The sequence below is a fragment of the Gymnogyps californianus genome, chromosome 15 (genome assembly GCF_018139145.2).
Source record: "Gymnogyps californianus isolate 813 chromosome 15, ASM1813914v2, whole genome shotgun sequence".
Classification (NCBI taxonomy): Eukaryota; Metazoa; Chordata; class Aves; order Accipitriformes; family Cathartidae; genus Gymnogyps; species Gymnogyps californianus.
Window position 1 is genome coordinate 2,019,084 of NC_059485.1, and position 27,949 is coordinate 2,047,032.

At 43.1% G+C, this 27,949-nt stretch overlaps 3 protein-coding genes across 8 annotated transcripts; 2 read left to right on the plus strand and 1 right to left on the minus strand.

Annotated features, from left to right (window-relative positions):
- The first annotated feature begins 733 nt into the window (after positions 1 to 733).
- MEIOB (meiosis specific with OB-fold) lies at positions 734 to 14,048 on the plus strand. The gene is made up of 13 exons (XM_050906145.1): positions 734 to 802; positions 4,158 to 4,215; positions 5,610 to 5,741; positions 6,479 to 6,551; positions 7,945 to 8,140; positions 8,624 to 8,724; positions 10,457 to 10,509; positions 10,601 to 10,696; positions 11,082 to 11,183; positions 11,698 to 11,851; positions 12,224 to 12,407; positions 12,904 to 12,990; positions 13,887 to 14,048. The coding sequence occupies exons 1-13, from the start codon at positions 734 to 736 to the stop codon at positions 14,016 to 14,018; spliced, it is 1,437 nt and encodes a 478-aa protein (XP_050762102.1). The 3' UTR covers positions 14,019 to 14,048.
- Positions 14,049 to 16,216: 2,168 nt separating this feature from the next.
- On the minus strand, positions 16,217 to 17,691 carry FAHD1 (fumarylacetoacetate hydrolase domain containing 1). The gene has a single exon (XM_050906046.1). It carries the CDS (start codon positions 17,635 to 17,637, stop codon positions 16,966 to 16,968), a length of 672 nt encoding a protein of 223 aa, XP_050762003.1. The 5' UTR covers positions 17,638 to 17,691; the 3' UTR covers positions 16,217 to 16,965.
- A 267-nt stretch (positions 17,692 to 17,958) lies between these two features.
- Positions 17,959 to 27,931, plus strand: HAGH (hydroxyacylglutathione hydrolase). 6 transcript variants are annotated; one of them, XM_050905976.1, is made up of 12 exons: positions 18,077 to 18,119; positions 18,561 to 18,602; positions 20,388 to 20,418; positions 21,540 to 21,621; positions 21,904 to 22,085; positions 22,564 to 22,628; positions 23,589 to 23,706; positions 24,798 to 24,906; positions 25,865 to 25,968; positions 26,432 to 26,533; positions 27,008 to 27,087; positions 27,614 to 27,931. In XM_050905976.1, exons 5-12 carry the CDS (start codon positions 21,981 to 21,983, stop codon positions 27,711 to 27,713), a joined length of 783 nt encoding a protein of 260 aa, XP_050761933.1. In that variant the 5' UTR covers positions 18,077 to 18,119; positions 18,561 to 18,602; positions 20,388 to 20,418; positions 21,540 to 21,621; positions 21,904 to 21,980; the 3' UTR covers positions 27,714 to 27,931. The 6 variants fall into 6 exon arrangements, with proteins under 6 accessions (XP_050761938.1, XP_050761936.1, XP_050761932.1 ...); XM_050905978.1 differs by lacking the exon at positions 21,540 to 21,621; XM_050905979.1 differs by lacking the exons at positions 18,077 to 18,119; positions 20,388 to 20,418; positions 21,540 to 21,621 and adding an exon at positions 17,987 to 18,003.
- Positions 27,932 to 27,949: the final 18 nt, after the last annotated feature.

The window sequence follows — 27,949 nt, forward strand, 5'->3', positions numbered from 1 at the left end:
TGGTTCCTTTTACAGAAAAATAGAATCTGACAACTATTTGCTAAATATCAATAATGTCTCTGAGGGTACCCATGAAATAATAAGAGGCATTCAGACAGGCTAACAAAGCGTCCATGGCCCGACTTTGGCATCAATAGAGAGGACTTGAGTGTGCAGTAGCTCACAGGAACGGGCAGTAATGCTATGTTGGCAGCCTGAAAATAACTGGTTTTTTAAAATTTTATTTTAATAAATTCATAATTTTTCCACTTTGAGGAAGGAATGAACTCACATTTTAAAGGAGTTTAATATTAAGTCCAAAACCTCAATTAAGGTGGTTTGCAACCCAACACTTTTCTTTCCTCCCACGTAAATGGCCTTTTATATATGAACTGCCTCATTAAATTCAGTTGGACTTCCCAGACAGGAGAAGGAGGGTAAACATTTTTCAGAGGCTGGTGCTAATGGAGTCATTTAATGCTGAATGAATACATAAATAAAAATTACAGACCTTTATTTGAGAAGCATAGGTAGAGTAGTTATAGTAAAATTCGTAACTTACATCGCCAAATACAAACAATAAAGAATCGTCTACTTCAGATGGCTTGAAATGCTTTTTATTGAAAACAGATGCTATTTAGGTCAAAACATTTGTGTTAAAAAATAACTTGTTATTCTCACTGTGAATAGTTTTAAGTGATTTGTTTAGATTTTTAAAAAATCTAAATTAGTTTTCTCAAGTTACAGATAAAGAATGGCTTATTCTAGTTCAACACGGGACTTTGTTGCACTTTCAGATCTGCATCCAAATCTTGCTCGTCCTGTAAGTCTCATAGACATAGTACTTTTGTTCTCAAATGAAATTGTATATGACTGTATTATATTACTGCAAAATTATGTAATTGACATGTATTTAGATACTAATAGCATTAGTATAATTGTTAGATATAAAGTACCTTACCTTCTTTGTGTATAAACCAGCAAAATGAAAATTGATGCTGCTGTTGTCCCTAGTATGTGGATACCACAACTATAGATATTGACTGGACAATTCAATGTCTGAAAGTATCAGAGGCTTCTTTGTAATGTTTTAAATGGATGCTGAATTAGTAAAGACATGTACAGAGTCAGCATTATGTAGTCACAATACATCTGTAACCTACAATAGTCCTTCACTACAAGCTATGAACGTAAGGCCCAATCCTGCAGTCTTTACTTGTGTGCTCAATCCCTCTGAGATAAATAACATAGTCCCGAATTATTCAAACAAAACTCTTGTTGAATGCTATGGTGTTTTAACTGGATAAAAATCTCACAATTACATGTCAGATAGGATCGCTTCTGTTTCTTTAGAACAAAAAGCAGGTTTTGTGGTTGTCAGTTTATAAAGAGCTAAGGATTTTGCTTGTGGGAGTACAGGAGGGTAGGACGAACCAAAAAGTAAACTTAACAAACAGCAAAGCTTTGTAGTTGGCAGATTCATACAGATGTTTGAGTATGATTTTTTTTTTTTGTTTTGTTCTTGTTGTCTTGATATGAGTGAGGACTATCATCACTGGAGTAAGAGCTGAACAGGGGAGCGTGCTGTAAAACTCAGTATTTTTCTCTTTTGGGTTTTGGATGGTTGAATAAAAAATAGGAAGTCTGGGGAGCGCAGTTTTTAATTCTTTGCTCTCCAAGATGATGTTCTAATATGGGAGGGAGAAGGCTACATTATTCCCTGTTGCAGTATTTCCCACCCTTCACTGTGTAGCCCACCAGCGATAACGTGTCTTCTGAGTGTTCAGTGCTGCGGGGAGCTGGAGCCTGGAGAACAAAACAGAGGCAGCATTTCCCCATGGAGGCACTGCGAGCTGTGGTGCGGTGTTACAACCCTGTCTCCCCGTGCAGCTTAAAGTAGATGCACTGTCTACAAAGCTGTGCGCCCCATGGAAGTCCCGATGCTTGTGAAGAGAGTGAAAACAAGGAGTTCCTGTTCCCACAGCTTTTTATTTGGGAACGGCACAATTTAGCCCTTTTTTCTCATTTATTTTAAACAAATGAAAGAGAAATCACCAAAAAGGGGTGAACTAGGAGAAGGAGTTTTATATGCCCTCACAGCGGTATTGTATATTCTTTCCAACCAGCAAAGCCAATTTAATCTGTCATTCACAGTTACTCTCAAATAGAGTGATCCACTAACTCAGTTAAAAGCTTTTATTTTACAAATAAAACTAATCTTGAGTATTGCAATTAGCAACATATAGTAAAGAAAGTATTTTTAGAAAAAAGTAATTCACTAGTATCTCATGACAGAATGATCAATATGTCTGTAGGACGTTAAAACAGCTGAGCGCACATCATTCAAAGTATGAAAATGTCACATTTTTTTACTTTGCAGTTTATTTTTTAAAAGTGAAATAGATCAAAGTCTAAGACACTTGCAGTGTGTTAATGCTGTGGTCTCATGATTTGGGTGAGTGGCCTTAAGCAATGCTCTGCCAAAAAAGGCAGTATGGCCCTCTTCCTCATTGCAGGCGTGTTCCGCTCCTCCTCTTTTGGTGAAACCAGTGCTTGTGTAGTTGCACAAGAAGCTGATGAAGGAAATGGAAGTTTTTCTACCCTCTTTCTCCCCCCCACCCCCTGCAATAGTTTCCAGCCAGATCACTTCCTTCTGCCAGCTTGCTGTGCAGCCTTAGTGCTAATACGAGAGTGGCGAATATATTCACAGCAGGGACAGGGGAGGTCTCTTTTGGAAACTGCAGATTTACATCAGCTTAATTCACATGAAGAGCCATCCTAAATGTCAGTTCTTCTGACTGGTGGTGAGATACAGGGTATGTTGTACTCTGATTTAATTGAAATGTTCGTTTTTTAAGAAACAAAGCCAAAACCAGAAAAATAAAATCCTAATCTAAATCACTACCTGTTGTGGACAGAGAGAAAATATTCTGTTAGAAAGATTGGAAGAACTAGAATATTACACTGTTGTACACATATGTCCTCTTAATGAATTCATTTCCATCACTGTAGGATAAGACAGTTACCTTGCTCCATCTAGTGATTCAAAGTAAACTGGGAACACGTCATCTAATTTTTGAGCACGTGTCAATATTGTATAGTTACAGTGAGGTCAGTCAGGTTGCATTGCTTTGTGAATAGGTGCAAAATTCAGCCTGTGTGGATTCTGAAATTGTTACACTGCCCCTTGCTAGCTGACTGCTGGGCTTCCCCTGCTTGAACGAGAAAGTCAGGCAGCACTGCAAGTAAGTGCACATGTGAAGTGGAAGAGGTGTGGGGCGCTTCATGTTTTGAAGGACCCTTGCAGTATTGCAATGTCAGTGTCTCCTTCCAGTCCTTGTTACCATACCAACTTCCATTGCTTGCCTCTTAAATCCCAAACTAGCACTGCAATACTCATCTCTCACACGGAGAAGGACCTTTTTTTAAAAAAAAACCCACCACCACACAGCTATATATTATTAATATATATATTTTATATATATATCTTTCTTCCTGTGTGTATGCTCCTAGTTTTGTTTGACAATTGAGACTGGGGTCTTTTGCATAATAAATACAGGTTTAGCAAAGCAGAATAAGATTGATTTTGTTTTGAATCATCAAAAAAGTTCATTGCCTAAGCTGCCTTTGTAGTTGGTTGAGAGACAGACAGCAAGGAAGAGGCACCTGTACAAATTTACGTTGCTTAGATGAGGATAGGATAAATGGCCCTCCCTGTGGATGTACACGTGTGTATCTTGGTGTTGACAGCAGGGGAAACCTTGGATGCTTAACTGTAAAATAAATCCTGTCCAGACTTTTCACGGTACATTTAAGGAGATCTGAGACCTGTGCAGAGAGCGTGAAACAACAATATTGCTGCCTACCTGAGGAGAGATTGCTGTAGAACAGCCAAAATTGTGAATGTTTTGGGTGAACTTTTGTTCTCCCATAGTCTTTACAAACAGAAACAGATGTATTTCTTTTAATATTTTTATTAGTCACTCTTTTTCTTGAAGTAAAATTGTATGTTTATGTTTTAGTCCTTAGTTCATATGGCACTGTGGAATAAATAGATTAAAATGATTACCAGTCAGAAATATGTTTATTATCATCAATAGAGTACAAGTCCATGAAATCTAATTCATCATATACATCTGTGTTTAATACTTGTATTCTATAATCTCTTTATTTTTTAGAATGTAATCGGTGTGGTTATTGGGAAAACAGATGTCAGAGGCTTTCCAGACAGAAAAAGTACAGTCCCTTTTAACTGTTTTTACTTCATTTTCTTATACGGTATAATTTGGCATATATGATTGAAGTCAATATTTAAATCGTAAACAGACTTCTTAGTGTACAATGTATAGAATAAAAATGTGCAAAAAAAATTGTGTGTGTTTGAGAACCAAGATGAAAGAGCAGCATTAGTTTGGCTAAACCTTATCGATTGGAATTTGGTTGGAAAAACTCCGTCATGGAAGTGTTCCAGGGTCTGAAGAAGATGGTACTGATATGAACCCGCTGTTATATAAATACTGCTGGAATTGATCAGGTCCCTTCATATTCATTCTCTCTTAAAACAGAAATGTTAAGGAGATGTCTTGAGGAGTAAAACAAGTAATTTCTGGTCTGAGTAGCACCAGCTTCACCTTATCGTATACTCCTAAAAAAAAATGGGCATAATACGTTGTTAATACAGCGTGAGTTGGAAATCAAAATAACATATCTGTAGCTTAGGGTTGATACAGATGCTGTTAGGAAGCATCTCCAGTCACAGAGAGCCATTCCAGCTGTGTGTGAAGTGCTCAGCTATTCTGTTGGCGTTGTCATCCTGCTGAGCTGCTCCAGTGGTGGATTTTTAGAAGGAAGTCATCATCGTCACCAGAAACAATTCTACATAGTCTGAAAATGTGGTGTTCATATTTATGCCTCCATGGAACTACAGTCAGATTATGCTTACTCTATGCGAATCACTATACAGTTTTCATTGATAATTTAAAAATAACATTGCATAATGCTGTATGATCCATGGGAAGCTTTGTTAATTAGCTGAAAGAGAAAAGGGAATGCAGTGTTTCAGAGACTGATACCCTCTTGAGCATGAACTTTCCATAGAGCTGGAAACACTTTGCTTTATTCAGTCAAACCCCTTGGTACTGTCTAGACAGTGATACCCCCTGTGATCTGCAGCCTTGTACATCATCGCGGTGGTCTCGTACATGGGCACAGCCATCAAAAGACAGCCTACCTACTACAAGATTTGGGCTAGTATGAACACTCCTCCATAGCGTTGCTTCATGCGTTAGCCCGGTTTATGTGTTTGTCCGTGCCTTGAAGCATCGTACGGTTCTTTTATTTCTCTTGCGTTAGATCTGTAAGTTTATATGGTGCTGCCTAAAGTTAAGAGATACGTGTACGTGGATGGGATGGTACAGGTACAACTACGGCATGAGTTGTAGCCATCCCCATTCGGGAACACCAGTGTGTTTACGAACAGTCTGCTGACCTCTAGTGGGACTCACCAGATTGCGGGTAGTAAATTCATGACAACATCTAAGAAAGCCTCGGCATAATAGTTTTTATACATACATTCTAGATTGAAATCAAGCTGTGCTAATGAATTGTAACAGTGCTGTTTATTTTTGCAGACATTGGTTCTGAAAGATACACCTTCAGTTTTACTATTCGTGATTCACCGACTTATTTTATAAATGTAAATTCTTGGGGCAGAGAAGAATATATTAGATCACTTTCAGAAAGCTTTAGAGTTGGTGACTGTGGTAAGCTGGAGTTTATTCTTAACATGTTTCTGTTTGAATGTGTTTTTTTTTCCAGTAAATCAGTGTTATGTGTTTGTGGTTTTGTTCCATTTTCCTCTGAGGACTCAGAAAACAGGCTAATTGGAAACAAATTGTTCAGTTATGTTAAGTATAAAGAGGAAAGGAATAAGATTTCCAGGATTTAAATTCAAAACTAGTAAATATGTCAACAAAAAGACCAAATACAAACCCACTGCATGCAGCTACCCAGAACTTACCTATAATCGATTTACATTATATTCAGTTCTTATAAATTATGAAAAATAAACTCTGTAGTTTGATGTTTTTCTTCATTTAGTTATAGATATGACTATGATTGTTCATAAAAACACAACAAAAATCTTGTATTTATTTACAGACTGTGCTTTTATCTTGTTAAGTTAATAGAAAGACTTTGCTGCCCATGGTTGCTAGATCAGAGTGTTTGGATAAAACTTGTGACTATGAAGAGTATACACACAAGAACTCAGTGTCGTTTTGTTTACGTTAAATGTCTAGAGGACTCCTGCGGGACTTTGGCTATAATGAGAGCTGTCTGGACAGATATGGTTTTTAGTATGAAAACATGTAGCAGTAGTTACTGCACATACCTTTTCCTATCCATATCAACCTTGAAAACAACCATTTTTAAAAGCCATCTCTCTTTATATGTATCTATATTCAGTTTTCTAACATTACTTATCAATGTTTTATTTTAGTTACAATTGAAAATCCTTTAGTTCAGTCAAAGGAAGCGGAAAGGGAAGAAAAATTCAACCCTGTAACTCCTAGGTAAATTTAAAGCATAGACTGGTAGTTCCTTCCAGAAAGATCAAAGTTAATACCTGCTTTAGTTGCCAGCCAATTGCAGCAGCATGCAATTGGTAGAAGTATTTGGGGTTAGTCTTCCTATGTAGCTGTACCTTCCTGCCTGTGTTCAACCGTCTATGGTCAAGTAATCTCAAAAGAGAATGTATTTCTCAGTATATGGTCTTTGGAGTTTTGTCATAAAGTAATAATGCTCTTTGTAACTAAACAGAGTAAATTTCATTCTTTGAGTACAGTCTACTAAAATTATTTGAAATTGATTTTGCCAAAGTGTTTTATCCGACATAACTGTTTTATGGAAGGTATAGCCTTATCAAAATCCATTCACACAACATGTATATCTAGAAGGTATTTTAATACGCTGTAATGCTATTTGTTACTTATTTGGTAAGGCATTGTCATTTCTTTTGTATTATGCAACGTATATATGTTGTCTTTCAGTGAATTCTCTAAAATTTGAACAATTTGAACCAGTGTATGAAACTAACATTGCGAGTCTTAATTTAGATATGTTTTAACTTATCTTAGATATGTAAGATGGAGATGTTAGGTAAAGACAGACTAATACACCTGTTCTTTAATTAGGGTTTCTTTCCTAATTGGTCATATTCTAATATTTTTAATCATATGGCAGTCATGAGAATATTGCATATATGCACATTAAATTGGCAAGTTAGAAGTTTTATGTTCTTGCTTACTGATCATCTCTAAGCTTTGTAGCAAATGTATAGCTGTAGTAGACAGACTCACTACTTACTTCCTGGCTAAACAGAAAGAAGTAAAAGAACAAATGTCAGGTAGAAACTTCACTGAGGAACAGAGCTGCTCTCTAAACCTATAGATTTCATAAGCATTTGTAAAATATATTTGTCCAGAATATATTGAATATATCTTATTTCCACCGGCTAACAGTGCATTATAAATATTACCTAGGTCATCGGGCTATTACTTTTGAAAGCACCTTACCAAATCCAGTCTGACTGTAGTAGTGTCGTCTTATGTCATGATGCCAAAACCTCTCAACTACCTGGATTACAGACATTTCAGAACTTATTTTATTCTTAGTGATTGATAAGGGCTGAAAGATTTACAAATATGTATTGTCCATTGCTAGCATTCAAATTATAAATAAGTATAAAGTACAAAATAATAAGTCTTCTGTAAGAGTAAAGCATATAATTTTTTAAAAATAATTTTAGAACAAATTAATTAAAACTTTTCCGTATCTTTAGGGAAAACAATAGAGGAATAAATCAGCAGTTATTTTCTCATGTGAATTGAAGTAACATTTTACACTGTTAATATATTGGTGAGTGCAATGTTGATCGATGTGATTTGTTTTGTGCATACTATCTAGTTGCTACAAATTGTTGCTCAGTGAAAATCATTCAGTGGTCAAAACGTCTTCATGTTATGAAATGGACACCAAACTACTTTCTCTGTTGCACCTGCCTGTCAAGGACCCTCAGGATTATTATTCACTGGGTGATATCGTTGCAAATGGACGAAGCCTCGATGGAAGAATCCTTAATGTGCTTGCAGCTGTGATGTCAGTAAGTTAAGGAGCCACAACAAAGTAGTGTTTTTCTACTGTACCATGAGTAACTTAATTGACTTAAGCGTGAATATGGATTTTGGGACTCAGAGTGGACAGGAATCACTGGTTTTGTTTGTTTGTTTAGGTTGGTAGTCACTTCAGCTGAGTTACAACAACCATACGAGCTAATTAAGATTTTCATCAACATGAGGGGGGAAATTAAGGGAATGGAGATGTCCTACATCAGTTCTCTTTTTGAAATCATGCATGTGCACGCAGTAGAAAACTTGCAAATATGTAAACCACAAATTATTATAAAATGTGTCTTTGTCTTGAAGTAAAATTACTGTTGTTAAACTTTTAGTGGTGTATAGGTTTTCTTTTAATGGTGTATATGTTTTTTTCCCCCCTTTTTAACTCTTCTGTTTTCTAGGTTATCACTTTTATTCTCCTAAACACTTAGTAGAGGAAAAGTGACTCCTTCTCTTTCTTCTTAAAGGTTGGGGAGCCAAAGTATTTTATGACTTCAGACAAAAGAAAAGGTCAGAGGTGTGAAGTAAAGCTGTATGATGAAACAGAGATGTCTTTTCCAATAGTATGGTAAAATGTTTTTTAATTCACTAGAATACACAAATTAATGCAAAAGTAGGTAAAGAAATTAACTATAATACATACTGTTATAATACTATCTTTTAATTTAAATGTATTGTTATTTGGTTGGCAACTGTGATGAGGCAGTAATGTATGTTAAACAGAGGCTTAAAAAAGAGATTCATTAGAGTGACCTTATATGTATTGTCTAGTTTTATGACTTGCTGACAGACTGCTAGCTCATGAATGGCAAAATGAAGCTTAGTTCCAAATAGTTACATTTTTTAATGTGGAAATTTGAACTAATTCAGGAAATGGCATTTAAAAACAGTTGCAAAGGCAGTACATTTCTTCCACAAACTAGTGGGGGGGGAAGAAGAGTATACTTCACTTTTAAAGCCAAGCAGAATTAACAAGTGGAATGGAAATAGGTTGAAATAGTTTTTAAATGTTTAAAATAGCACAGAAACATTTTGATACTACTTTGGCCATATTTTCACACTGTATCCCATTTACAGACATGACTATGTCCATACCATTTATGCATGTAAATAGTGATTTGTTTACACAGGAACATTTGCATTTTGCCCATAGTTTGTTCAATAAACTCGTGGCTTATCTACGTGCAAGAGTATGTGGGTATTTGTTTGCACTGGGTTTACTGTCCGTTAGTTGAAATGACCTTTGTTCCCTAGATAGAAGTAGCAAGATAGCATTGCACTCTGCATCTGAGTTAGAAACTGTATTATCATTCAGTGTAATGTTTAACACAGTTAACGTATACAGATGAACACTAATAAGCATCTGTGGTGTGAAGTTTTCTAGTCCTTGAGCTGCCACCAAGGTTAATTTGCAGCAGCAGCTCCAATAGTCTTGTTTCACTGCTGGTACGTGGTGATACAGAGCTGTATACTTCAGGAGTCCCCAGAAGCAGAGACTAGGTGGTGTTACTGTGGTTACCCTAAACACTGCCTTTTGCGCTTTCATGGGGCCATAGGTAGAGGCAAAGATTCAGGAAATCCTTGAGCAACAGCATTGTAGTGAAGATATTTCAGAGGTCATCAGTGAAGAGGTGGCTGAGCAACGCTAGATGAAAAGTAAATATCTTAAATCTTTTTCCAAGGATTAAGAGAAAAACCCACCAGAACAGAGCTGTGCTTTGGCAGTATTCTTGCCATCCAAACTTAGGAGGAACTGAATGAGGTTTGATCAAGGGACCTAACCATCGAATCATCATTTTTGAGGAATACCACTGACCTCACTCTAGTCTCATCATCCATAGTTACAAGGATTCCAGTGTTGGAAAGCCAGCCGAACATCTGGCCTAGTGATGTGAGCAATCAACTTGTTCCCACAGAAAAGGCTCAGCTGATAAGCAGTTATTTTAACTGTGATTTGCTTTAGTTAGAAATTACTTTTGTCAAAGCTTTGAAATATACACAGTATTTTTCCAGGTATATTCTGCATTTAATCATTTTGAACAATCCTAATAGCCCTTTATTTCGTCCTGTTTGGCATGGGATAAAATAGGGACTGTATTAGACCGTGCATAAAGCATCCTGGCTGGCTGCAAACTAGATGCCTGTGGATATACATAGCATTTCATTTGCATGTGCATGTAACAAAGGAGTTGTGTCCCCTTTTGACCAATTTAATTACAATTATTATTTAGTAGTTAAGTACTGAACAGTTTGAGTGCTGTTTCAAAAATGTTTTGATACATTAACTTTTTCTAATTTAGTTGGGATAATGAATCTATCCAGCTTGCACAGAGTTGGATCCCACGAGAAACAGGTATAATAGTCTGGTTTTTATGTTTTTACTGTAGTTCTTAACATGATACTTATTCTACAGTAACAGGTTTTGGGGGTTTTTTTGTGCACAGTAATATTTGCATCAGATGTGAGAATAAATTTTGACAAATTTAGGAACTGTATGACTGCAACTGTGATATCAAAAACCATCATTACAACTAATCCAGGTAAGAGCTGTTGAAGCATTGCTTTGGTATTAGTAATCATTATAGGCTAGAATGCATGAACGAATTTACTGGAGGTCTGATTTCTTCTGCCTGCTTGCCTCAGAAAGCTCTCTGCTTCTTGTCTGTTACATAGTGACCAATGCTTTTGGCTTCCACCCTTTTCTCTTTTTTTTTTAAATTTAATTTTTTTTTTTTAATTTTATCTAAGCAGCCTTCATATATTCCATGTAGGACTAACAGTTCAAGTAAAAAAGAGAAAAGCATCTCTTGGCTAATTCCAAGAGACAACGTGTTGGTGCTACCAGAATAAAAAGTTGTAAAATATAACTATGCTGTTACTTTACATGCTGCATATATTAATAACTTTTAAAAATACATTTTCAAGAAACAGCAGAAGCAAATGTTCTCTTCAGCTTCATAAAAGAGGGTGCACAATCACGAGCTTGGCATGATAAAATGGAGGAGCAGTCAAAAGAATCCATTAACTGTAAGCATGGATCCAAACACTTTGATTTTATTTAACTATATAGTGTGGTTTCATAGTGCAGCTGAAATATCAAGTTCTCGCTCTGTGTGTTCATAGAAACAAAACTAAGTTATAGCCTGGCTGAATATTTAAAGTTTGGACTGTTGTTGCTGGGGCTATGCCTTATATTATCAGTTATGTATCTTCAGGGTTGGTGACTATGCCAATTGCAGCCTGTCTGGCATGTTCTTTCTGTCTTGAATAAGCACAAAAAATGGAGAGGGAAAGTTTTTGTCAAAATCTCATTTTGGGGGATATAAAGATTAAATATTAGATATTTTCCTGATCTGAGTCCCCTTTTGTTTTATTTTTTGTCCCCAAATGATAAGCCTGCTTCACAAGGAAGGTGTGTGGGGCTTTTCTGATACGTTAGATCAAATCCTCTCCTTTTTATTACCATAAGATCCTTTTTTGTTGTTGCTCTTCTGCGTTGTTTCTTTCTCAGACGCACTTAACATGTCTTTTAAACTTTTAGTGGAGACTATAGTTGATGTTTATACTGTGGAACAGCTGAAAGAAAAAGCTTTACAGAGTGATGGGAAACTTGAACCAGTCTATGGCATTATTTATGGCTACATTTCTACACTGGACATTGATGATAATGCATCTAAAGTTATTCGCAACAGATGGTAAGCAACCGCCTGTTTTAAATTTGTATTAAAAGTGCTTGTCCTTCTTCCCCTGACCCAGATTAGATAGAACAATATTTTCGTCCAGTTCTGGACAAGAAATAAAACTCCTCTGGAGGATGCCACGCAGATTTCTGTTGTGTAAACTTCCAGAAGTAGCAAGGAAGAGGAGTTGACTTTATGAAGGACTTGCTCTTTCTGGTCCTAGAGGAGAGAAGAAGAAAGATGACATTTTGTCTCAGACAGACTTGAGAGTTTAGAAGTTGAAGAATTTTTTAAAGACAAAAAGTCTCTTGGGAAATCTCAGTCTAGAAGACTGTTTAAAACAAGGAGGGATTGCATATATGCATTCATTATCTTCTTATGTTTCAGTTCAATATGCCGTTTTATAGTGAATGAAACGTCAAACACATGCACTTTCTGCAGTGACGTCTCTTCAGATTCAAAGTCAACTTTTGCAAGCTTTGACGTACTTGTTGATCTGACAGATCACACAGGCACTCTTTATTCTTGTTACCTGTCTGACTGTGTAGCTGAGGAAACATTAGGCTGCACAGTAAGTAGAAATGAATTAAGTTGTTCTTATTTGAGCTGAGCTGTGAACCCTGACGAAAATTACAAATATATGTAAATGTTCTTCGTGTGTGTGTGTACACCAGTTAAAAAACTTGTGTGTACTTATGGATACACACACACACACGGCTTTTTAACAAGTCAAAAGTTAGAAGTCAGTAGCTGCTGATAAGAAGAAATGTGTTAAATGTAAGTGTGAATACCCTATTTAGAATACCGTTTTATTTTAATTCATTCACACTTTTCTGAGAACATGGTTGGAATTCCCTAACTGTGATTCTCAAACACCCTGCAATTTATTCTGATTAATCTGACTGTCTTGGTACATATATCACACCAAACACTATGTTAAAATAGAAAAATACAGCTTAGAAATGTATAAAAACGTGTAAGATGCTCTTTTCATCGCCATTTTGTTGTGGAGATGTTGTTCTAAGTATACGCTGAAGAAGTGTTCTGTGATGTCCTGTTATTAACAGGTCCATGAATTCCTCACTCTAGCAGAAGACAAGAAGACTGCATTGAAATGGCAACTTCTTTTGGAACGAAGCAAGATTTATTTTAAAGTTAGTATTTAATGTTAATTTAAAACAGTGGCTGTTTCCCATTCGGTAGTATATTTAGTACTGAAAAATTCCATGTCAGTTCTGCTGAACTTTTAAAAATAAGGATTAGTTTTTGTACATATTCTGAATATTCCGAGTAGTCTTTGTCATAATTTCAACATTAGGGGACGTCCCTGCAGGATCAGATATATGCAGGCCTCTCTCAGGCAAACTGTGAAAGACACAAACTGCTCTTAGCCAATACTGATTAAGGAGCTGTTATTTCAAAAGCGTGGATACATGATTTACTCAGTCACTATTTCTATGGCTGTAGGTTTATAATGAATAAAGTTAACAGTATCTGTTTGCAAGAATAAGGCCCGGTCAATATATGTAATAGATTGTATGGTATATGGGGTTACCTAAGTGTATTTCTTAGTTACCTGTATTTTTGGAAATGTGATTATTAGGTATGTCTAACATCTGCAATTCTCCTTAAAGCAACAACAGTATTAAATTCACACACCTGGAGCAATTGTTAAAAGATCTGCTATTATTTGCAATATCCTTTACTTTTTTAATTGCATGCTGTATACTGGACTGGATTCCTTTTTCATAGAACTGCCTGTTCTAGGACAACTCTAAACTGACTCCCTTTTTAAAATTTGCCCTTCTTAGCAAAACTGTTCTTACTTTCCCATCTCCCCCACCCTCTGCCCGTATTTCCAGGCAAAAATGAAAGTGTTTTACTTCAGTAGTGACGGGTATATAGCATAAAATGTGTGTACTCATACAAAAAAAAATGTAAAATATGTATAATCAAATCTGTCAATTAAACATGCTGTGTCATATTTGAAAATAATACATTTCAAAGTGCTATACAGCAGTAAAACAAAGACCCTTAATTATTTTTACAGGTTACTTTGTCACCCAGTTGGAGAACCGGACTGAAAGTGAATGTTCTTTCATGCAAACTGGCAGACCCTACAGAGGCGAGTCAGAGCTTGTTGGGAAAAGAGACTGGAAATAAGAGATTACACTATTACTAACAGCTAGGAAAAAGACTTTCTTCACTGTATTATTAGAGGTAGAATGCTGTTGTCATCGTATTTTGCTAAGTATGTTCTGATGGTAAAGAAGGAATACGCATTGCTCATCCCTAAGTGGGCTTCTGTGTTGATCTTTTTCAGATGATTGTACTTTTAAAAGTGTACTAGAACCTCAGCTTAAGAAACGTTAGTTCTACTGAATTCAACTCCTTATAAGGGGGATGGAAGCTTTCTTCACTCAGTTTAGAATATATTTGAAAAAATCATAAATAACAAATAGTACAAGACAGATCTGTTGAGTTTCTGTGTTTTTAAGTGCCTTGCTACTTTCGGGCTACTTTTGTGTTAGTTTGAAAAATAAAGACCCACTTTGAAATACTGCCTGGGTTTGTGGTGCACGTTGGTGAGTCCAAACGCAGAATTTTTGGCAACTGCTGAGACTTGGAAATAGCCATGACGTTTGCAAGGCTGCTTTTCTTTAGGGCAGACTAAGTCTTACTAGAACGGATTAACCCCTGACAACCATACAATCAAGCTAAGACTATAAGCGGCAGAGAAGAAAGGACTCTTCTTCACCAAGATAGTTGTTCTTAGCTGAACATAAAGAACCCAGGTATGCATATTTTGCCTTTCTCCATGTATTTTTTCCTATTTTAAAATCTATTTCTGTCCTTAGCTTAGCCTGCAGCTGGTGTATTTGCTACATTCACTAGTCCTCACCTTCTGAGCATATCGGGAGTTGGCCCATTTCAAACGGTGGGAAGATACCGTGGCCCTTCTCTTGCAAAGTATTTGTTAGACTAGAATACCCTGAGGAACTCCGATCACCCTGGTGCACTACCTACCCGTTAAAGCAACATGGCAGAGAGAAAACAACTACAGAAACAGTAAATTTTGACAAGCAATCCACCAAGATTGCATCCCCCTACTCATGTGAGTGGCAACAAGGGACTAAATGCACAAAAAAATGTTGCCAGTGTTGGGTCACTGCATCTCTCCTGTTGCAGCAATAAACAACAACAATATTTTCCAGCCGTTAACGGCTAATATTCCGAAGTGAGTGTTTCCATTAATTTTAATCCCGAATCAGCTCCACTGTCAATACACAGTGCTGAAGACCAAACTACAAATGATGCATTGTTGCTGTTGCCATAGACAGTGATGTTTAACAGGCACGAAGAAAAGGAAACAGTAGAGAAAGTGACTTTAATCCTTCCTCTTTCAGAATTATTCACCCTAACTTCCCTGCTCAGCCCAGCTCTGTTGGCCTGACTTCTCTGCTTGGCCCAGCTCATCGAGTTGCAATCAATTCAGAGCACAGCTTCCCCGCTTAAATCAAGGAACATTTTGACTTCTGTCAGCCAGGGGCTGGTTCTGTTCAGATGTAATGGCTGAATGTTCGCTTCAGTTGGCCTCGGTTCCTTAGCCTTCCTTTAGATGAAATCTGAATGACGTCCACAGCGTTTAGGCTTCATCATACAAAGAACTTTTACATGTGCTTTAAGTCATCAGCTTAAGTCAAAATACAGTGAAGTACCCAGTGCAGGTGGTGTACGGGTACGCAGTGGTGTGCTGCAGATGCATGCAGCTGGAGAAGCAAGCTGATAGGAAAATATCTGTTTTTCTTCTGCAACATGTTCTGCTTTCTTTTTACCATGTGATTTTCAGTATCCTGGACCATGCTGCTCTTTCACAGAGGTGCTTGTCTTTGGGCTACAGTAATTTTCTCTGTAAGACTCTCCAAATACACTTCCAAAACCAAAACTTTTCCAGCGGTTATTAAGATCCGGCTCCAATAAATGGAAGCATTTAACTTTGGTGCTTGCATGTATGTAAAAAAAAAAAATCCATCTGGTTTTGTTCGAAATTAGTCAGTTCTGTGCAACCTTTGAAAATGGTAAGTTTTGATGTTTGCAGGGGGAGGGGTTTTTTTTAATTATATTTTACAACTTACTCTGTCACTCCTTTGAATTGAAAGAGAAGTCGCTGTCATGCAAACTGGTAGAGAGTGTTACATCGGAGTTTGGAAACGGGAAAAGTTACACAGCATGGCTTTTTAACAGCTGGAAATAGTTAAAAACTTCAACTGTTGCACCGCATTGTACAAGTAATGGCAATTGCTGCAGTTAGATTTTTATTAAAAATATATTTAAATCAGTAAAAGTAAAGACAAGTTTACTGGTGATCTTTACCAAAGAGCTTCTTTATTCTTGATCTTTTGTATTATTTTACTTTTAGAAGTGTATTTAAAGCTCAGTTTAGGAAAAAAAATCTGCCAAGCATCTGGCACACTTCCTGCTGCATTACACCCCTTGGAGTGGGAGGGAAAGCAATCCTCATTTAATTTGTACATTTCAAAAATGCACGGAGGAATTGTGAAACTAATCTAAAAAGCAAACATCTTTTTATTGTCGAGTACCCCAAGGAGAGAAATTCTTTCTGAAGGTGTAATTCTTCATTTACTGTTACACATACATCTTTGATTTTATATAGCATGGGTGAGCTTTAGCTCCTACATCACCATTGTAATGATTTAATTCTTTTATTTTTATTTTAAGGCAATACATTGGCAAAGCTCAAAGCATAAGTAGAAGAGAAGAGCACACACAGTGACAGCCAGCCCAACTCCCCTCCCCAGCTGTCCGGCACACCATCTCCATCGACGGTTCCAAGGTACAGTTTAGGTATTAACCATTTGCCCTAAGCTGGGTTGGAGTCCAGGTTCACAGCCTCAGAGGAGGCTGAAGCCTCCATGGAAACAACGGGGCTGTTTTAGTCAGATGCTTTTCGAGCTCATGGGTTACGTGTCTTCGATGCGTGACAGCCCATTAGATGTTTAGCCCATGTAAGTGTTTAACGTACAGGACAGCTTGCGTGTCTCTTCGTTCACCAGATGTTCCCAAAAGAGCCTCTTCCTACGCAGACAGGGTCCCAGCCAGGCTCCCGGTCAGGATCCACGCGTTTGCTGCGCCACCTTAAACCGCATGGAGAGGACGTCGCTTATCCCAGCCTCTATCTCATCGTTGGCCTGCACAGACCCAACTCCTTTGGGAGACCCCGTCAGAATCAAGTCCCCTTCTTCCAGGGTGAATATTTCACTGATGTAGCTGATCAGATAAGGGATGGAGAAGATCATGGAGGAGGTCTCCCCCTCCTGCCTCAGCTTCCCGTTCACTTTGAGCCAGATCTTCAGCTTGTGAGGGTCTGGGATCTTCTCCTTGGGCACAAAGTCACTGACCGGGCATGACGAACTGAAGCCCTTGGCCAAGGTCCAGGGCAGACCCTTCTTTTTACACTCCTCCTGGGTGTCCCTGGCCGTCATGTCCAAGCAGAGGGCATAGCCCGCCACGTGCTCCATGGCGGCCTCCTGGGACACGGCCTGGGCTCTCTTCCCGATCACCACCCCCAGCTCCACTTCGTGGTGCAGGTTGTTGCAGTAGTAGGGCCGGAGGATGGGAGAGCCTTCGCGCACGTAGGCCGAGGAGGGCTTGAGGAAGAAGAGGGGCTCCCGGGGCAGCGTGCTCCCCATCTCCTTGGCGTGCTCGGCGTAGTTGCGCCCCACGCAGACGATGTTCCTGCCCCACTCCCAAAAGCGGGACAGGGGTTTGGAGGAGGCCATGGCCGCCGCGGGTCTCCTTTCCCGGGAACCGCGGGCGCCCTTGGGGCGTCCTTGCCGGGCCCGGAGCCGCGCTGCTGCCGCCGCCGCCGCCGCCGCCTCCTCTCCTCCGCCCCGCTCTCCTTCCTGCCCGCCTGCCTGCTCCCTGCCCGCCGCGGATTGCCCAGGGCAGCCCTCTGCCCCCCGCCTCCTTACCCGGGTTAGCAAATCGCCCGGCCCGGGCGTGCCGAGAGGCAGCGGGGAGGGAAGGAGGGGGCCGGGCGGGCGCAGCACCGCCCCCGCTGCACTCCGGGCCCGGGGCCGGGGCCGGGGCCGGGCCGGCCGCCGCTACCCGCCTCCCCGGGGCCGGCCGCAAGGCGGGGAGCAAAGGTAACCGGGCCGGGCCTGGGCACCGGGCGGGGCGCGCCGCACCATGCTCGGCGGGGGCTGGCGGGGCCTCGGCACCGCCCTGGCAGCCCTGGGAGCTGGGGCCCTGCTCCGAGCCGGTACGTGGGGCGGGCAGGCGCGGTTCGCCCGGCGCCGCAGCCCGGTAGGACCCACGGGGCCGGGCAGCACCTCTTCTGCGACCGGGCCGGGGCGCGGGGGGCCGGGCCGCGTCCCCGGGCAGCGGGGCCGGGGCGTGGGGCGCGGTGGGATCCCCCCCCTCCTTGCAGCGGGGCCGGGGTCTGTGCAGTGACCTCCTTGCAGCCAGTACCGGGGCGGCGGGGGCGTGCGATGTCCCCCTTGCAGCTGGGACCGGGGAGGGGGCGTGCTGTGCCCCCGTACAGCCGGGACCCGCAGGGAGCTGGGCGGCTGCAGGCAGCCGGCCGTGGGTGGGTGGCCGGCCCTGGGGCTGGCAGTGGGGTTCAGCCCGGCTGGCAGCGGGTCCCCCGGCAAGCTTGGAAGTTTGACGGTGGTTTTTTTTCTCTTCTCGTTTCCCGGCTTAGGGGTGCGCCGAGGTTTTTAAGCTGACTCACAGCCCCAAGTAGGTCAGTATCTGCTCAGCTGGAGCCTGTCTCTGTCAGTGGCTTTTCGCATCGATAACTCATCTGGGAGGCTCCTGCGGAGTTTTTGGGCTGTCAAAGTGCTGGTTATTGCTCTGGGAGAAGGGCCTGGGGGACCTGGGCTGGCATTTAAACTGGCTTTGATGGATGGCAGACTGTATTGGCAATGTAAACAAAAAACAAACCCAAAACTGTCTAAGATCTGCATTTAAATTTAGGGCCTAAATTCTGAAAGCATCTCCTTGAACTAGAGCTTGGGCTTTAGCTTCACAGCATCTCTGGGAAGTCTGGCCAGAGGCCCTTTGCATCGCTCCAATTTTAAGACCTACCCTTAACGAGTGAGAATCCATTGGAGTTAACTGCCAGACTTGGAAACCCTGATGCTATCTTGGGAACAAGTATGTCAAAACGAGTAACTAGCAGCTCCTGAGTTCCCCAGGTTGCAGGGTGGGTGCTGCGCCTTCCATGCAGGCTTTGCTCCACCAGTGGGTGGGTGTGTGCGTGCCCTGCCTACACTGGCTGGACCTGGCTGTGCCACCGGCAGCGTGTGCCAGGCGGGCAAGTCAAGTGGGAGTGGGAGTTGCCCTGGGTTTGTGGACCAACTCGCTTGGTGTTGCGTGGAGCCACAAACTCGCTGGGTATCCAAAAAATATCTGTGTGCAGAGTACGTAAAAAGTGAACGTAGTGTTTCTTCTTATGAGGCAGTGCAGGGATGTTCACCTGGGTACGTGCGTGCAGTAATTTTTGAGTGACAGCCATGTTTGAAATAGGAATTTTCCACTCTTTTCTGTAATAAAAAGAGTAAAACAAAATGCTGTGGAGAAAATGTATGAAGCACCCCTTTTCTGAGGGAACCTACTTTTTTACACTGTGCTGCTGCCTGCTTACCTTCAGTCTCCAGCATGTCTGCATTTATGTGGTAACATTAACGCTTCCCATCTGCAAAGCCTTTCCTCTTGGCGACTCAAGCTGCACTAATGAACCGTTCCAGAAAGCTGAAGCGTGTGTGATTCAAAGGCTGCTGGTGTTCTGCTCTCCCCAGTCGTGTCTGCTTCAGGCATGAAGTCAGGAGGGACGCATTACAAAACTGAGGAAAATGGAGTCATTGGGCATTAATTTTGGAGCAGACCCGCATGCATTACAGTGATCATGAACCGATCTGTGTTAGTGCTGGGCCAGGGCAGGGGTTATGTACCGCTTGGGGAGCTTCCTTGAGCAGAACTGGGTGCGAGAACCCCCTTCTCGTAAGAGCAATGCTGGGCGTGCATGAGAGCGCTTCTGGTCTGCTCGCCGAGGGGGCAGGCTAGAAGGGTGCAGCTTAGCTGCAGATGGGAATTCAGAATGAGTTTCATACTTCGTGGATGTTTTCTCATTCCTTTGTTTAAATTACATTTTAGAAAACATTTCCTTATGTGGTGTAGCTTGTTTGTTTGTTTTGCAAGAATTGTGAATTAAACATGCAAAGAGACTTTGGGATCATGGCCAAGGTTAGAAATGGTTCATAGGAAGAAAGCATTTTAAGTATGTGAATAATTCCTTTGACTTGAAGTTAAGGTTGTGTTTTCTTTTGTGTTTGGGTTTTTTTTTTTTCCCCAGTTAGTGTCTAGCATGCAAACAAACACGCAGTGTATATATAGTTCTTGTGAATGATAGCATCCAAAAGTGCTTCATGTTGGGGAACAGTTAAAGAGCAATAGATTTTTTTTTTTTTTTCCTTCCCCTATCAAGGAGTAGTAAGGGGTTTTTTTTGTTTTGTTCTTTTTTTGAAAGGACTCTCTTGCTCCAGAGGAACACTCGGCAGGTATGGATGCTTTTCTCAATACTACGTGCCTTCACCGTCAAATACCCAGTGCATGCTTACACTGTTGTGCCTTGGGGTTTTCTTTGCAGCACTGTGTTTAATTTTACTGCCACCTCCCCTCCTTACCTCCCTTCCCTCATTAGCAAGTGAGATGGTGGAGGTAGAAGGGGAAAAAGTTCTGGGCAGGAGAGTTGTACCAGAGGGGCCTTACAGCTCCCACTGCCCCGGGGCTGGGTTCGCAGCAGCAGCAGCAGCTGCATGCCCCGGTCAGAACTTGGATCTCGGTTTTGCAGCCTTGTTGGCCCCGTCGGTCTGTGGAGCTGCAGGGGGGCTGTCCGTGTTGGCTGCAGCTAGTCTGTGGGGCCTCTTCTCTCTAAAGCAGGCTCTTATCAGGGGTGGGCAGGACTGACCTGTTTTGGGAGAGTGGGGCAGATTGATTAGAGCGTGGTGACCCCTCCCTTTGGCACTGATGGAGATGACCAAGCACCGAGCGTCGGGAGCCTTAGGGAGAGAGTCAGGGGTGCAAAATGAGCCAGCGGCTGAGCCAGCACAGTTCAGACCAACGCAGTCACCTTCAGTGGTGTGCGAGGGCCTTGGGCGTTAAGACAGCTGATTTCTGACTTGCAGAGACTGACGCCTCTTTCCCTGCATGTGTATGGACCCAGGCCTGAATTGCAGGGCTGCAGGAATGGAAGACCTTGTCCTCTTCGTTTCCCTTCCTTTTTTTATGGCAGAGCCTCTTAGGGCTTGGTTGTTACTGTGTATCTGTGAGTTGAACAGTGGAGCCCAGGTTATTTGCAGCTGGAATTAGATTTGCTTTGTGGATCTGATTAAACATTTAACCAAAAGCAAATAGGGAAGGACTGCTGTTGCAGCAAGGTAGCCTGTGAGCAAGAAACCTGCCCGCAGTACATGCCTGATACCTGGCCAGGCGGGGAGCCTTGCCTTCCATGCAGAGAGCCTGTCTTCTCTCCGTGCGCTGTGCAGGATGTGATTTCCCCAAGTAACGAACCAGATATTTCTGCTGTAGCAGTGTTTCTGTATTTCTCTTGTTGTGTTTTTTTTTTCCTCCTTTTTTGTCTTTTGGCTGTAACATGGCCTTTTGTGCTTTTTTTGCAAAGTCACTGTCCCAGGCTGACCTTTGCCCAGCTGTTCCCTCTCCGTTCTGCTTTCCTGCCCCTTGAAATCTTCTCTCCAGTCAAGGTACAGAGCTTTCCCTGCACGAGCACATCTTGGGGAGCAGTGTCCCGTCCCCCTTCGCTGCAGCTGTAGGGCACCAAGAGCCTCCCGCGCTGCGGGGCACGAGGTGACACAGCCAGGCACTAAGGCTTTGTCCCGTGGTGGCCTCTCTCCTCTGAAGGAGGCAGGTTGGGCTGTCCATACCCTTCCTTCGCTGAGGCCGTGGGCTGCGGGACCTGCTGTACTCTGTCCCACTTGTTCCCCTCCCTGGGCTAACCTGAGGTTTGACTGTTTTGGGGTCCCCAGGTCCAGCGCAGCTGCGAGCTGTCTTCCTGCACACGGAGCACGAGCGGAGGAAGTCGAAGACGGTCACACAAGCCGACATGAAGGTGGAGTTACTCCCAGCCCTCACAGACAACTACATGTACCTCCTCATTGATGAGGAAACGAAGGAGGCTGCAATAGTTGATCCTGTGCAGCCCCAGAAGGTAATGCTGTCTGCTGCCCTTGTGAGCAGGGTGCTCACTGCTGCGGGTCTGGGAGATCCTTCCAGGTTGCCACATCCACGAGAGAATTAGTCACATGCTGACGCAGGCGTGGGGGAAAGGCAGGAAATACTGGCCATGCATAGGTATGGCCAGGGCTTCACAGGCAGTCTGCTTCGGGGCTCGGGCAGCTTGTCCCTGACTTCAAGGATTATTGACCTGATTTTGTTTTTTGCCTTTAGTGTGATGTAGTGCAGAAAAGAGGAAATGGGACTGAGGGCTTAGTCGTGGCTACCTGGATCAGAGACCTCGTGTCCTGATTTGTAACTACAACTTGGAGAGGGATGAGCTCTCTGCAGAGTTGCTGGTGTGGCTCTCCCGGACCTTGGAGCGGTTGTGTCCAGGTTATGCCAGGCACCAGGTGTGCTGTTAAGTCATTTCATGTGAGTTGTAATACTCTCGCTGTGCCCTGTGCCTGCAGGTTTTGGATGCAGTCAAAAAGCACGGCGTGAAGCTGACCACCGTCCTGACCACACATCATCACTGGTAACTATCTGCTGTAGTGGGATCCCTCTTCCCTCTGCATAAACACAAGCAGTCAAGAGTTGTTGCTTTTCTGGATCAAGTTGGTCTTCTCTAAGCAGGAGCTTAGGTGTGAGGAGAAGGATCAGAGCTCAAGAAGTGTTCTCTTGGGCTTGCTCTGACCAGATGCATTGTCTAGACTGCAAGCTCTGTGTGTCAGTGCCTTTAAGCTTTAAAATGCTGACTTCTTCCAGGTGGCCAGTGAAATAAATGTGTGTGAAGGTAGCTGTGGAGTGTGGGAGGGAGCACACTCACACTGAGGTGCTAGGACATGCCTGTAAGGCGTGCTACTCACAGTCAGCACTTGTGGGAGGATTACCTGCATTGCAGATTAACTCTGCCAGGGATGTAAAGACGAATGTTTTGCTTTAGCAGTTTTGCAGTGCTGAACCTGAGTAACCACTCCCGTGGGTCACAGTGGATAGTACTAACTAATAATAATAATACTAATAGTAATGAAAAGGAATATAACAAAAAAAGAGAAATAAAACCCAAGAAAAGACAAGTGATGCACAATGCAATTGCTCACCACCCGCTGACCGATGCCCCATCAGTGATCCACCCCTCCTGGCCAACTCCCCCCCGTTTATATACTGGGCATGATGTTCTATGGTATGGAATATCCCTTTGGCTAGTTTGGGTCAGCTGCCCTGGCCGTGCTCCCTCCCAGCTCCTTGCACACCTGCTTGCTGGCAGAGCAGGGGAAACTGAAAAGTCCTTGACTTAGGATAAGCGCTACTTAGCAACAACTAAAACATCAGCGTGTTATCAACAGTATTCTCACACTAAATCCAAAACACAGCGCTGTACCAGCTACTAAGAAGAAAGTTAACTCTATCCCAGCCGAAACCAAGACACAGTGCAATATGAGTTATGATAAATTTGTTTTCATCCCTGCCCAAATCCATTTTTCTGACCTTCCAGGGACCATGCTGGGGGAAATGAGAAGCTTGTAAAGATGGAGACGGGATTGCGTGTGTATGGGGGAGACAGCAGAGTCGGAGCACTGACACAGAAAGTGTCTCACCTTACGTCACTCAAGGTAAAGGGACTGAGTTGCAGGACTCAGTTGGGGGCATCTCCCGTTTGTGTCACAGCTTTAGAGCTGGACTGGTGTGGACCAGCTTGAGTTAATATTGTGGTCACAGCTCTTTTACCTTTTAACATCTCTTGGATCTAGTTGATAGTTTAAGTACAGCTTTTGCCCTTTTCCAGCCCCGTGAACCATAACCCCTCTGTCTTTGTTTTGGCCGATGATACCTCATTGATGAGAACATTGGCATGGCTCAGACACCTGCATTGCCTGGGGCATGCTGGGTGTCCCTGTGCTCCTGGACGGCTACCTTAACTGGGGTGGTCAGAACAGGCGCGTGAAAGGACAGGGCTTGTGCTCTGCTTAGAGCCTGGTTAGCACCGAACAAATGCAAGCGGTCCTCTCTGAATGAAGGCTGAAATACAGGGTGAAGAGAAAGTGGGCCAGCAGGGCTAGCTGCCTGCATTGCTTTTCCAGAGCTAAAGCAGCAAACCTTGTTAGTACCTAGCTGTTTGTTTACGGACGGGCTGGCAGATGACATAAACTGCTGTGAAATGTGCAGGCTGGCATGAATGTCACTGCTAGTCTTGCGGTACACCTTCGGGGGAGGCAGCAGCAAAGAAGGGAGCACAGAAATACATGGGAAGGTGTGCAAATTAGGGCTGTGGGGGAAACATCCCCGTGGCCTCATGAATGTGTTTAATCCTTCCCTTTTCGTGAGTGTCATCCACGTCTTCCCTTCAGCTTCATTTTTGTTTGGAGCTTTTTACACTTGATTAACTTTGTTTGGGGTTTTCTGTTGCTCTGGATCTGTTTGCTCTTGCTGCCAAGCAGATGCTGAGTCACTCTGCATGAAAATGAAAGAATCTGGCGGTTCTCTTTGTCACAACACCTGCTGGGAGGAAACAGCTCCCTTCCAAGTCCCTGCCATAAAACTCTCTTGCTGGACTCTTCCAGAATCAGAGCTGATGTTTACTGGCCAGCTATGTGAGAATTTGCCTGTAGGACTACTAGACCATTGTAATAGTTGTAATTCTTTTCTAACCATACAAATGCTACCAAACAGTAGCTTAAGCTCTAGTCTTCTGCCTTCTTCTCAGGTGGGATCTCTTAATGTGAAATGCCTCTGTACGCCGTGTCACACTTCTGGACACATCTGTTATTATGTGACTAAGCCAAATAGCTCCGAGCCACCTGCTGTTTTTACAGGTGAGGAGTTGGGAGGTTGCATTGCCGGCAGTCTGTGTTGCAAAGAAATAAGCTCCCCCTCTGCCTGTGTGCTCCTGACTCTGGATGTGCATTCATCCCTTACTGCCAGTGGAGCTGGTTAACATCCACATCTTGCCCCCTTACCAAGTGCTACCAAGTAGTAATTGTAGATGAAACTGGTGAGACCCCTCTGGGTTTGTAAACCATTGCTGGACACCCTGCAAACAACATCAAGAGCGAGCCCTCGATGAATCCTACATTTAGCATTTTCTTCCTTGAAACAAGAGCTGTTGGTTTATTGTCTCAGGCCAAACTGTGGCTGATTCCAAAACCCATTGCTTTTCCATATATCTGTACTCCTGTCTGTAACAAAACTGAGAGAAGAGAAAATTGGGGAGTAAGAGAGGGCTGGTGCTCTGTCTGTGGTAGCCAGGTTCTGGATCCTGTTTTGGAGAGTAGGGTTCCCCGTTCCCTGAGACTGCGCCCAGTCTCCCCAGACAGCCATGTCATCCCTCTCCTGACGGGCGTTCGCCAGAGCTTGCACCAGCCGCTGCACGGAAGAAGTAACAGCTTAAGCAAGATATTTTTAGGGAGCACTGGGGAGAAAATGCAGAGGCGACTCATCTTTGTTCAGCTTCATAGCAAAGAGAACAAGTGTTCCTTGTCCACCCTAGAAAGGACAAGAGGGGACAGCAGACTGCCCGCAGGTAGGGAAGCGCTGGCGTGGTTTGCCTGGCGAGGCTGTGGGGTTTCCCGCATTAGAAGTTGCGTTTGCCGCGTGGGTTTCTGTAGCACCGAGCCCGTGTGGGGCAGCAGTGTCGCCTGGCTCTCCCCGTGCCTTCTGCTGAGCTGCAGCGAGGACAGCAATGGCAGGACTGAGCCCTCGGGGACCGTGTGCTCACGCTTTGGTGCGAGTAGCCTTGCCTGGTCCTGATGCCGTGTCGTGCCTCCCTCGCAGGTGACACGCTGTTTGTGGCTGGTTGTGGGAAATTCTTCGAGGGAACCCCGGAGGAAATGTACAGAGCGCTGATTGAGATTTTGGGCAGCTTGGACCCCAAAACGGTATGAACCTCTCCTTTCGTGCTAGTAAGTTAACCGGCCAGAAACTACTACAGACATCAAAGAAACTGTCTTCCTAATAATACTGTTGTTCAAAGAGAGAATTTCTCATGTGTTGAAGGAATGAATGCTTACATCAGGAGTTGTCTTTGATGCTGGAGTCCTCTGGGAAGGAAATACCTACCCCAAATATGTTTGTGCTTCCCTATGTGGGGAAAGAGTAGGGGCTGCTTATTAAAACAAAGGCTAGTGAGCTGGGATGCCTGGGCTCTTTCATCAGGCTTGCCGTTCAATTGGCCGCTAACTCCTGGCACTGCTCCTGTGCGTGTCTCTGGTGGAGAGTGTCGCGTGTCGTGGAGGGTTGACTCTGTTGTTCCTGCTGTACCATAACATTGATGATGGTACCTGGCGCTCCACCTTTGTACCTTCAGAGTTACCTGGTGTCACTCTTCCTTTCTCTTCCTAGAGAGTTTACTGCGGTCACGAATACACGATTAACAATCTCAAGTTTGCTCGACATGTTGAACCCGATAATGTCGCTATCCAGGAAAAGCTTGCTTGGGCCAAGGTAAGTTGCTTCATCCTTCCGATAGACTTGATGCTTTCATGGAGGCAGAGCCTCTCTGAGGAGGTAGAGGAGAGAAGACAATGTTGGGGAGAAAGAGAGGCTGAGGGAAGGGAGTTAAGAGGCAGGAGCTGCAGTATGTTGTGCATCCAGAGGAGCAGTGTGTTGGGGAACAGGGTTTGTGTGTGGCCCAGAGAAGACGGTTTGCTGTCTGGTGGAGATGTGACCCTTCCTGGAAACTTCTTGGTATAATTACAGGCTGATGTCCACGTCTGGGAGGGTCAGCTCTGTCCCAAGTCTCTCTGTGTGTACCTCGGTGCTTGTCTGTCCGGCTGTGTGCATGGCCCTGGGAAGGGCCTGGCCTGAGGAGCAGCTCAGGCAGTTAGCTGCAGCACTGACCCTGCACAGTTAAAATACAGGACATTTCTTGTTCGCCAAAACATTCTTCATTAAGCAGAAATCTCTCCCTTGTTACAGGCAAAGTATGATAGTGGTGAGCCAACCATACCCTCCACCATTGCGGAAGAGTTTACGTACAATCCCTTCATGCGAGTGAGGTACGGAGGAGATGTGGGTGTGGGAACAGTCCTTGTGTTTGGAGGGGGGATGTGGGAAGGAGGAGATCTCCAAAGAAAGAGCCGTAAGGGGGAATTGCTCTCCTGCCTCGCATATTCCTGTTCTGATGCCCTCAAGACCCTCCTTAAAATATACTCGCTGTCCTGGCAGAAGCTTGCTGCAGTGAAATTTGAAGGGGTGCGGTGAGCATCTCTGCCAGTGCTGAAGTCCCTGACTCAGGAGACAGAACAAGTTTCATTGTGTAATTATGTTCCTTCATCAAGCAGAGTTTGGCAGACAGGCGCAGCGAAAGATGCTGTTCAAGGCGTAAGAGTGTTTGCAATTTCCTCTTGCCAATGAGCGTTTAAACCAAGGGAGCCGATAAGCCTGTGCCAAAGCCCCGAGTCTTTGATCTTTAAGTGCAATGTTTCCCCTTGATGCAGGCGAAAAGCAATAGTAGTGACTTCATAGATGAGATTTTATCTTGCAGTCTTTGCATTTGCTGTCCCTGGTGTTCCCTCCTGGCAGGGAGAAGACAGTTCAGCAGCATGCTGGGGAGACCGACCCCATCCGAACAATGGGGGCCATCAGAAAAGAGAAGGATAACTTCCGAGTCCCGAAGGACTGAGCACTCTGCCTGGATCACTTTAATGTCAGTTTAAGTGTAATTTAGACTAGTCAGATATTTTAGGAGTTGAACCTTCTGTTGTGGTTGAGACAGTCATATTTAGGTTTTTATTTTGTTTTAATTAAGGAAAAAAAAAGCACTTTGCCCTTGTTGAGATGTTCTACGGCATATTTATATTATGATGAAGAATATTTATCCTTCTATTGCTGGCTCTCAAACTGTCACATGTGTCACAT

Bases quoted from the DNA above. Each gene is read 5' to 3' on its own strand.
- MEIOB (XM_050906145.1), top strand. From the start codon at position 734: ATGGCTTATTCTAGTTCAACACGGGACTTTGTTGCACTTTCAGATCTG. The intron at 5,742-6,478 runs GTAAGCTGGAGT...GTTTTATTTTAG, and splicing joins CTTTAGAGTTGGTGACTGTG to TTACAATTGAAAATCCTTTA. The intron at 12,991-13,886 runs GTTAGTATTTAA...TTATTTTTACAG, and splicing joins GAAGCAAGATTTATTTTAAA to GTTACTTTGTCACCCAGTTG.
- HAGH (XM_050905981.1), top strand. From the start codon at position 21,981: ATGAAGGTGGAGTTACTCCCAGCCCTCACAGACAACTACATGTACCTC. The intron at 22,629-23,588 runs GTAACTATCTGC...CTGACCTTCCAG, and splicing joins CTGACCACACATCATCACTG to GGACCATGCTGGGGGAAATG. The intron at 23,707-24,797 runs GTAAAGGGACTG...CCTTCTTCTCAG, and splicing joins CTCACCTTACGTCACTCAAG to GTGGGATCTCTTAATGTGAA.
- FAHD1 (XM_050906046.1), bottom strand. From the start codon at position 17,637: ATGGCCTCCTCCAAACCCCTGTCCCGCTTTTGGGAGTGGGGCAGGAAC.